General features: G+C 40.2%; 1 protein-coding gene across 1 annotated transcript in view; it reads left to right on the plus strand.

The window, feature by feature from the left end:
• Window positions 1-6,328, plus strand: part of LOC135547145 (acid-sensing ion channel 4-A-like) — a 166,615-nt gene extending 160,287 nt beyond the window's left edge. Inside the window, exons 3-10 of the mRNA XM_064975857.1 lie at window positions 149-276; window positions 388-541; window positions 2,663-2,716; window positions 4,249-4,402; window positions 4,859-4,950; window positions 5,189-5,268; window positions 5,755-5,862; window positions 6,181-6,328. Coding sequence (XP_064831929.1) covers window positions 149-276; window positions 388-541; window positions 2,663-2,716; window positions 4,249-4,402; window positions 4,859-4,950; window positions 5,189-5,268; window positions 5,755-5,862; window positions 6,181-6,312 — 902 coding nt within the window. The 3' untranslated portion in view covers window positions 6,313-6,328. The remainder of the gene's footprint in view (window positions 1-148; window positions 277-387; window positions 542-2,662; window positions 2,717-4,248; window positions 4,403-4,858; window positions 4,951-5,188; window positions 5,269-5,754; window positions 5,863-6,180) is intronic.
• Window positions 6,329-10,840: the final 4,512 nt, after the last annotated feature.

The following is a 10,840-nucleotide window of genomic DNA, read 5'->3' on the forward strand; positions in this document are numbered from 1 at the left end:
CATTGTCAGTGTCTTGTTTTTCTCAAATTACTGAGATCGGCCTTGTCACAATTAGCCTTCCCCTAGGATTGATGGATAAAAGGCTGAATGAATCCACTCTGTACGTGTGTTTTTGTACTGCCTACACGTGCCTCTTTTATCCCGGAAGATGAGACGTCGTTAGAGGCAGGGATCCGCGTGCAGATCCACAGCCAGGATGAGCCTCCCTACATCCACCAGCTGGGCTTCGGAGTCTCCCCGGGATTCCAGACCTTTGTTTCATGTCAGGAACAAAGGGTAGGCCCCGGCACCGCTTTCACCCAGATTACCACTTTCTCAGTACTCACTTATCCTCACCCCCGAGCAGTGTGGCTCAGACATGGCTCTAATCAATCACTCTGTGCTTAGCTGACCTACCTGCCCCAGCCCTGGGGGAACTGCCGCTCCACCAGCGACCAGATGATCCCGGGATACGACACCTACAGCATCAGTGCCTGCCGCCTGCGCTGCGAGACCAGGGAGGTGCTCCGGGAATGTAACTGCAGGATGGTACACATGCCTGGTAAGAAGGCTTACTGTAGCCCTCACTCACTACTCACTAATCACCTGGTATTATATATGATTCCCTGTTACCCATTTAATGTACCGCACGTACACTGTCAATATGCAGTTGAAGTCAGAAGTTTACATTACACTTAGGTTGAAGTCATTAAAACTCGTTTTTCAACCCCTCCACAAATTTCTTGTTAAAAAACTGTCATTTTGGCAAGTCGGTTAGGACATCTACTTTGTGCATGACACAAGTAATTTTTCCAACAATTGTTTAAATAAAGATTATTTCACTTATAACTCACTGTATTACAATTCCACTGGGTCAGAAGTTTACATACACTAAGTTGACTGTGCCTTTAAACAGCTTGGAAAATTCCAGAAAATTATGTCATGGCTTTAGAAGCTTCTGATAGGCTAATTGATCATTTGAGTCAGTTGGAGGTGTACCTGTGGATGTATTTCAAGGCCTACCTTCAAACTCAGTGCCTCTTTGCTTGACATCATGGGAAAATCAAAAGACATCAGCCAAGACATCAGAAACTAAATTGTAGACCTCCACATGTCTGGTTCATCCTTGGGAGCAATTCCCAAACGCCTGACGGTACCACGTTCATCTGTACAAACAATAGTACCCAAGTATAAACACCATAGGACCATGCAGCTGTCATACTGCTCAGGAAGGAGTTCTGTCTCCTAGAGATGAATGTACTTTGGTGCGAACAGTGCAAATCAGTCCCAGAACAACAGCAAAGGACCTTGTGAAGATGCTGGAGGAAACAGGTACAAAAGTATCTATAGCCACAGTAAAACGAATCCTATTATCGACGTAACCTGAAAGGCCGCTCAGCAAGGAAGAAGCCGCTACTCCAAAACCGCCATAAAAAAGCAAGACTGCGGTTTGCAACTGCACATAGGGACAAAGATCATCATTTTTGGAGAAATGTCCTCTGGTCTGATGAAACAAAAATAGAACTGTTTGGCCATAATGCCATCGTTGTGTTTGGAGGACAAAGGGGGAGGCTTGCAAAGTCAAGGTATTGGAGTGACCATCACAAAGCCCTGACCTCAATCCTACAGAACATTTGTGGACATAACTGAAAAAGCGTGTGCGAGCAAGGAGGCCTACAAACCTGACTCAGTTACACCAGCTCTGTCAGGAGGAATGGGTCAAAATTCACCCAACTTATTGTGGAAAGCTTGTGGAAGGCTCCCCAAAACGTTTGACCCAAGTTAAAGAATTTAAAGGCAATGCTACCAAATACTAATTAAGTGTATGTAAACTTCTGACCCACTGGGACTGTGATGAAAGAACTAAAAGCTGAACTAAATAATTTTCTACTATAATTCTGACATTTCACATTCTTAAAATAAAGTGGTGATCCTAACTGACCTAAAACAGGGAATTTTTACTAGGATTAAATGTCAACAATTGTGAAAAACTGAGTTAAAATGTATTTGGCTAAGGTGTATTTAAACTTCCGACTTCAACTGTATGTGTAGTTATGGCAGGAGTCTTATTTGGTATACAAATCTGCTTATTTTCATTCCTGAATGAAGGGCCTTGATGTAACATCCCCTGTAGAGAGACACCTGACCTCTCTCCATTGAGAGTAGGGTGAAAGATTTCCTGTGCAGTCATGCTACTTTGATCATAAGGATGCCTCTGTTCCTCAGTGCCCCCGACGTTAATGTCCCCACATCAATCTTCCCTAATGCAAATTGAAAAGGCTACTGTTCCTAAAACATTAACTCAAAGAACATTTTGTTGTCTGCTCGCCACACATATTTCCCACGATGAATTGTGCTCCTGATGAATTCCTATCATTAGTGGCCCCTGTGCTGTGCTTGTCACTGTGATGAGGTGAATCATTGATTGTTTTTTAAAGACTTTCTAAATATGCCTTTGGGGTTGGGCCCCGGTGCTCCATTTCTCAATGCAAACAGAGGAGGATGCCCAACATGGCCGAAAAAGTGTGAATGGAACTCATCTTCCCACATCTTCTTGCGTTTGTAGATGAATGATAAGCTAGTGTTCTGTTCTCAATGAGAGTTTTTCATGTTGGTAATAATATGGATGGTGGCCATTTTTGTTTTTTTCTTAATCAAACTCATTTCATGTTTTGTACTCCAGGAACTGCTGATATCTGCACTCCCAGTAACATCAAGTGTGTCGACAAGGCTCTTGGTAAGACATGTTTTTCTTTTTTATTATCATAAATGGTCCCTGAGTGAAATGCAGAATCATTATTTTCAATTATAAGGAGAAATTGTGTTTCAATGTTCTGGTAGGGATTGCCTAGGCAAAGATTACAAAAATGACATTGCCTCCATGTTGACATGACAATTGTTGGAGTCGAAAATGCGCAAAATTGTGAGTGACAACGAAGCTACCTAACTGCTTACTTACCTTCATTCTCTGAGCTTTCACCATACATTTGATATTCCTTCACTGAACCAACTCCATGTGCTGTGGCTGACTCCCCACTGGCAGGCTCTGGGGGATCTCTGTGCAGAGGTGCCTTGTCTCAACCACATTATGGCGGTCATAAAAGAGACGCTTTATTATGTGATGAGATGTATCAGTACAATTATGATCTTCGAGCCTAATAAGCCAGAAATGTAATTATCTTCCTCTTCAAAAGGATTTCAAGCCCTTTTCATGGGTGGGTGCGCTAAATCTAGATATATATCTTACAAGAACGGCTCATATTTATATCTAGCTGTATTCTCGACTCAATCCGAATAAATTCAAGGTAATAAATTAAAACATAATTTATATAATTATATTATATACAGTAGGTGACTTTTTGTGTGCCTCAGTCTAAGAATAGATCCTGTGTTGCCCCTGCATACAAATAACCTCATTATAAGAGTTATAAAACACACAACTCACCAAATTTGGATAACAGTTTTTTTCTAACTGAATTGAATTTTGTCCTGAAATGAGGGATGAGTTGAGTAAGGCATGTATTGTTGTCTATGTTGATGCAGTATATCATTATTTTCTTTTAGTGCCATGTATGAGCAATTGTTTATGCATGTTTGTGTTAAAGTGTGTGTGTGTGTATGGGCGTGTGTAGCCAAAATAAATATCGAGACTAGCCATGATCTCAGTATGCATACTAAGCATGGAGTAAATAAACATTGATCAAGGTATGGTGCTGGAGATAATGAATATGAGGTTAAAAAGTGGTGGAATTTCCCTTTTAACTTGCTAACTGAAATGCTCTTGCATTCCATTTGTAGACTATTGCCCAGGAGAAGAGCCCCCAACTGTCTGCTCTGTATTCTAGGTGTTCTCTCGTGGACAGGCTACGTAAACATAAATGGTACCGTAGATCTGTCATGATACAACGGGATGCGTAAGATAACGAGCAGCATTAGTTCCGGTGCTTTGGAAAATCCAGATTTTGTAGGTGTTAGCATCTTTTGAATTTCGGGAAGTGGAGGGGACATTTGGTCCACAGACTACCCCGTAACATGCATAGACAGAGGGTGGAGCTCTTCATTCCAGTTCCGATTCTCGTTCTCTCTCTTCCCTTAACATGTATGCAGCCAGAACTTAATCAAGCATCTCACCAATTACAAAGGACTTTAGTTCTGGTTTAACCGAGATTATGTTCTAGGCTATGTCCCAGACCCAGTCTATTACATTCTGCTCTGTGTTCCAAGCTGTGTCCCAGACCCAGGCTAAAACACTTTGCTCTGTGTTCCCAGCCCTTCTCCAGAAGAGCACTGGGGACAGCTGTCCCTGTGAGACACCATGTAACCTGACCCGCTACGGCAAGGAGCTCTCCATGGTCAAGATCCCCAGCAAGGGCTCCGCTCGCTACCTGTCCAGGAAGTACGACAAGTCTGAGGAGTATATCAGGTAGAACTGACGTGATTACTTACATTACTGTGACCTGGAAAAGATCCGTGCTAGAAAATTGAGACACCCTCAGGGGTTGGCTACACACTGGTCACTGGTCAGAAGAAGGGCATTAGGGTTCCATTAGAGACTCAGCCCATGCTTCTCATGTTCCCTGCCAGTGCTGTTACAATCTTAAAGTCTCCATAATCTGTGAATTATTAACTTGATTCATTTGAATTTGAATTGAAAGTGCCATCATGACAATTTATAACAACCACAAAAATGACATGGTACAGTATATATATATTTTTTTTTACATATTATCCTGGTAATATTATAGTGCTGTGGTTGAAGTAAAAAGGAAAGTGCAATTTTGTATGTTCCATAATAACACTTTACTATTGGTTATAACAACGTAGACTAAACATATGCAGTTATCTTTTAATATTGTTCTCATTTTCTAAACATCTCTAGAGACAACTTTCTGGTGTTGGATATCTTCTTTGAGGCTCTTAACTATGAAACAATTGAACAAAAGAAAGCGTACGATGTTGCAGGTTTACTAGGTGAGTTTCTCTTTTCTACTATGACCTCTTTCTCTCTCGCTCTTGTTTTATTCAAAGATAATAATAATTGGGGTTTCATGTGGTTTAAGATAAGTCTTAATATGGAAACTGCCTGACACTGGTTCTTTGGCTCTAGTAATAAATGGAATTTTCAGACAATGGTTTTCAAATATGAGTGAATGAGTAATTATTGGCATCACCAGAAATCCTTCTTAATATTACATTTCTTCCTTTTCAGGTGACATTGGAGGCCAGATGGGCTTGTTCATTGGAGCCAGTATTTTGTCCATTTTAGAAATATTGGATTATGTCTACGAGGTACATTGTCTAGCCTTATAATATGTGTATATGCATGAAGCTCACAAGAGGTGACACAAATTTGGGGTTGCAAAATTCCCACGTTTTCCAGAAATTCTGGTTGGAAAATTCTGCATTTTCTGCTTATTCCCACCTGATTCCAACCGGGATTTCTGGAATAACTGCATATTTTGGTAAACTAGTTTTACAACCCTACACACATTTCAGCTGGTCTTGCTCTATAAACACCAAGGACTTTGTTCTAAAATGTCTGCCTCAATCAGTGTTAGTGGCACTTTGACATTTTAAACTGTTACGCGCGGACTAGCGCTACTATCACTGCTAATGTGTCAGTTATGAGTGTGAAGGATTTCACTTGTGTCATACGAGGCTAATGATATGGAAAATCGCTCGCTGAGCTCTGGGACATGCCAGATGTGCTGATGGAGTGAACTCCTGACTCTGCTTGCACTCTTCCATCCCTCCCTCAATCCTGCTTCCACCCAGGTGATAAAGCACAGGCTGCAGCGTCTGCTGAGGCCACAGAAGGATGAGAAGAAACAACAAACGACCACTGTTGCCACTGTGGATCTGCAAGATATGAAAGCCAATAAGGTGAGTGGTTTGCTTGTGGAGGGCAGGCATGTTGCATCAGGCCGTTTGTAGGCCTACGCATCTCTGTGCATGCAGGGAAAGCCCAAAGGAGAATGATCCTCCTGAAATGGGGTTGTTCAGTTCTCTCTGGCCCCGTACACACTCAATTTGTGTAACTGATGTACAACACATTTGGCACAATGGTTGTAAATCGAAATATTTACAACCATTATCACTATCAATCTTTATGTCACTACAAGCTACTGTATATCACTGCACATCTTTCAGGGAGATCAGTTTAATCCCTTGTTAAAAATATTGTTTTATCCCATTGTACAGGATTACATCCCCCCAGAGGCAACTTCAATTCCCAGGTCCCTCTCTCATGAGGAACAAATTTACTCCTTGAGTCCATATAAAATCATCCAAAATCATCAATTTTCCATAGACGTAAAAAAATTATCTACATGAAATATCTACCATTACATCAAAGGTATTATCATTTTGGTTTATTCAAAAGCAATATCGTTTTGGTTTATTGAGCCAACACACTGTACATAATTTAGGGTTGGTTTTCCGGACAAAGATTAAACCTAGCCCAAGACTAAAAAGCTTGCTCAATGGAGAATCTCCATTGAACGTGCTTCTTCGTCCAAGACAAATCTTAATCTGTGTCTGGGAAACTGACCCATTTAGTATATCTTATTACATTGTGGTCTTTGTGGCAACCAGGAGTCCAGTGACATGACCAGAAGTCACCCAGAAGGAGCCTACGCCAATACGATTCTACCGAATCACCATCTCCCCCACCACCAAGGACAGCCACATGGAGTGTTTGAGGACTTTGCCTGCTAGACCCAGTGGCCATCTTTCCATCCTGATGACAATAAAATGACAATAAAATATGTCCTCTCAGACCCTGGGACCTCAGTTCTATACCTTTCTTGCTGTCACCAGTGGAAAAAGCTACAGCCAAAGTCGAACACCAAACCTGTGCTGCTAATAGACCACTTGTATGTAAGCACAGATTGGACCCCACAGTACTGTCTGGCTGAAGACGCCCACCTTCGATCCCTATTCTGGTTATTTTGGTACATGGTCACCACATGGGAACAAGACAAGGACTGCATGTCATCTTGAGCCATCTTGATATACTCACCTCCAATATCTTGATGTATGTACCACTCTTAATCTTGTTTCCACCAAACTGTTTGTCAATAAGTTCTCACTTACTATTTTGAATCATATCATTGTAAATGATGTAATTATTTACTGAGATATTATAATTTCCCCTTTATATTGTATACAAGATGAGACTCGATAAGACAAGTGGTCATATTCAATCTAACCATTATATAGAGATATCAGCAAACAAAATCAGAGAAGATATTACACTGATCTTTTAGCGAGTTAAACCCCTACTACACTTACTTTGATGATAGGGCCCGTACTATATACACACACTGTGTCTCGTTTATAGTAAAGGTGTGTTAGAGAGTAGTATTATATATGTACTGTACATGGTTCCAACCTGAGTACAAAGAGCAAGCACTGTTTTAAATGGATAATGATTCATTTAATATATAACTAATACAAATGTTGGTAATTTATTGATATATTTTAGAGAATATTATTTTTTAAATAATATGATTGTAGCTTATTCTTGCTTATTAGTGAAACCAGTCGGAAAGGTGATGATTGGAATTGCATTGCTCCAGGCAATGAATATATTTTTCAGATTTACTGACTTGGGTAAAGGTGAAGTTCTTACAGCAATTACGGTGTCCAAATTAGGACAGCACTCAAAGGTAATGAATAACAACAAGCGTGACATGGATGAATCATTTGGGCCCTTCTGCTGTGGTCATTTCAATGACAAAGTCCCCATTAAGGTTGCTCAAGGTTATATATTCTATAACAGATGTGTGACACAAGTTAATGCTCCCACAGCTTAAAGCCAAAGCAACAAATGAGAGGGTGATTTTTTTTGGAACCAAACCAACAACCATTCCCTTTCACTATATGCCAGTCCTGTGGGAAACAGTTTGTAGTTCGGCAGACATTTGCGTGTGGGTACTATAACACACATCGTTGAACACATTCAACAGACTGTAGTACCTGATCTCCTCCATTTAAAGAAAGAGACAGAATATTATTTTCCCAAAATCCCTGTTGGAAGTAAACTGATTTCCAAAATAATTGTTTTATGTCTCCTGCACACTCTCTTGGCTTAAATAGTGAATTTGATAAAGAAAAAGCTGATCTAGGACTAAACTGCTGTCAACTCTCCTAAGTGAAACAGTCTCCGTGAAAGACCTATCAAAGACCTTTGAGTACTATCTGACAATCCACTGTGGGTTTAAGACCTCCACCATTTTGTTGGATTTTGCTGGGTTATTTATTTTTACCTCGCATTACAGCGTATATGATCACATAAATAGATGTCAAGATGTTATCAACTATTTCTTAATCATTTGGTTTGTGATCTTAATATTGGTAACCATACTGTAGTCGAGTGCTCCGAGCTGTGCTTTGTTAGACAAGTCCACAATGAAATTACACATTCATCAGCGTAGAGAATCCACTGTTGCCCATGTCAAGTAATCATGGGTTTTAAACATGGCTTTTAAGTATCCATAATCATGTGTCACTATGACATTTTTAAAGGTTCCCAAATCATAGTCTCTGATGGCATCCTGTACTGGCTCTGCATACAAACTTTCTCCTCGGTCATCACGAACACTATCCTCTCCACTAATGACAGGCCACACACACAGATGAGATGCTGTATGAGGGTGAATGTGGGGTCAAAACGCAATCTTGACGTCACTTGTTACAGTTATCTATAGGCGGTCAAGTATTTATAGATCCAGAAAAGCCTAACCAGTCGGTCTCTACAGTGAAATGTATTTGCTATGTGTATAGCATACATGTACGGCCTGTCTGAGAATGCGTCCATGGAATTCAGAAAGAATTTGGTATGAAATATTACAACTAGTATGGGCAAATTACAACAACACCTGTGCATATTACTGTGGAACTAAATGGTTGCTGTAGAGCTGACCTTGCCTGATTCCCCCCTTGACAACAAACTGAACATTTTACAATTTCTAAATTTGCCACTCTGCTTGTTCTTTCACTTCATTTCTCTACTCTGCTTGTTCAGTTCCACAATTTTCTGTTTCGCAAATACTGTTTGCATATTGTATATTCACACAATCAAAATCAAGTTCTCAGTAATAAGTTTGTGTTTTGCGACTTGGTCTCATCATGATCTGAATGTTCCACATATGACAGAACTCGGTCATAGAGTGAGATGGCAATGAAGCATGCACCGTTACACTGTTGAGGGTTCAAGAATGGATCAGAGCAATTCTATTAAACAGTATGGCATCAATGGAAATTCTATAAGATTCACAGGAAAACGCTGAATACATTTTGTACAGAAGTCTGCTATTGTGACTGTTTCTTCTGTTGGAACACATTTTATAAATGTTATGGTAAGTACAAATATTAAAGTTTAGATTGGTAAATGAAATGCCTCCTATATGATCTATTGTTAATTCACTTATTTTGTTCTTGCTTTGTTCTTGAGCTCTAAGGAGCTTGGCTGTCAGGTATTTTTTACATTTACATTTGCCGTTTGGGACACAAACCTCGAGTTTTAATTCTTCAGACGAACTGTTCCCTGTGGGAGGAGAAAGTCCAACAATCTATGTAAAATGGAGTTCAAAATAATTACATACAATTTGCTCCCAGCTGCGCTATAGTTAGGTGGTTTCACAGCATGCCTGAGGGTAGTATGTATGAGGCCCTTACATCTTCTATACATATAATTTAGCATTTTTCACTGTTTCTTCCCAAACGAACTTAAAAGAACACTTTTGTCCTATAGACAAAGTATTCTGACCAAAAATAATGTATACGTACAAAGTGCAACAATTTCACTGAGTTCCAGTTCATATAAGGAAATCGGTCAATTTAAATAAATTAATCAGGCCCGAATGTATGGATTTCACATGACTGGGCAGAGGCACAACCATGGATGGGCCTGGGAGGGCATAAGCCCACCCACTGGGGAGCCAGGCCAAGCCAATCAGAATCTGTTTTTCCCCACAAAAGGGCTCTTATTAAAGACAGAAATCCACTATCAGTTTCATCGGTTGTCTGGGTGGCTGGTCTCAAACGATCCTGCAGGTGAAGAAGCCAGATGTGGAGGTCCTGGGCTGGTGTGGTTACATGTGGTCTGCGGTGAGTTGGATATGCTGCAAAATTCTCTAAAACTACATTGGAGGCGGCTTATGGTAGAGAAATTAACATTAAATTATCCGACAATAGCTCTGGTGGATATTCCTGCAGTCAGAATGACAATTGCACACTCCCTCAAAACTTGAGACATCTGTGGCATTGTGTTGGGACAAAACTGCACATTTTAGTGGCCTTGTATTGTCCCCAGCGCAAGGTGCACCTGTGCAATGATCATGCTGTTTAATCATCTTCTTGATATGCCACGTCTGTCAAGTGGATGGATACTCTTGGCAAAGGAGAAATGCACACTAACAGGGATGTAAACAAATTTGTGCACAAAATTTGAGAGAAATAACCTTTTTGTGCGTATGGACATTTCAGGGATCTTTTACTTCAGCTCATGAAACTAACACTTTACATGTTGCATTTATAATTTGGTTCAGTATAAATAGGAAGGATAAGATATACAGAATATGCTAATATATACAGAATATACCAAATATAATATAGTGTATTGGCTTTGAAACTTGTGCAGTTTTGAACATATAAGTAACTTGGTCTTTCACCTGTTTGATTAACATCTGACATTTGACCATGGCTGAATGATTGTGCTCTTTTGCTGACACCTAAAGGACAACATTAGCTTTGCTGACTCCACTGCCTCCCAAATGTAATGCTCCGCTCACCATTTCTACTGTACATGCTAGTTCATTACCAAACCACACTTAAAGAAAGGAACTAAGACAAAAAG

Source organism: Oncorhynchus masou, chromosome 10, assembly GCF_036934945.1.
Source record: "Oncorhynchus masou masou isolate Uvic2021 chromosome 10, UVic_Omas_1.1, whole genome shotgun sequence".
NCBI classification, from domain to species: Eukaryota; Metazoa; Chordata; class Actinopteri; order Salmoniformes; family Salmonidae; genus Oncorhynchus; species Oncorhynchus masou.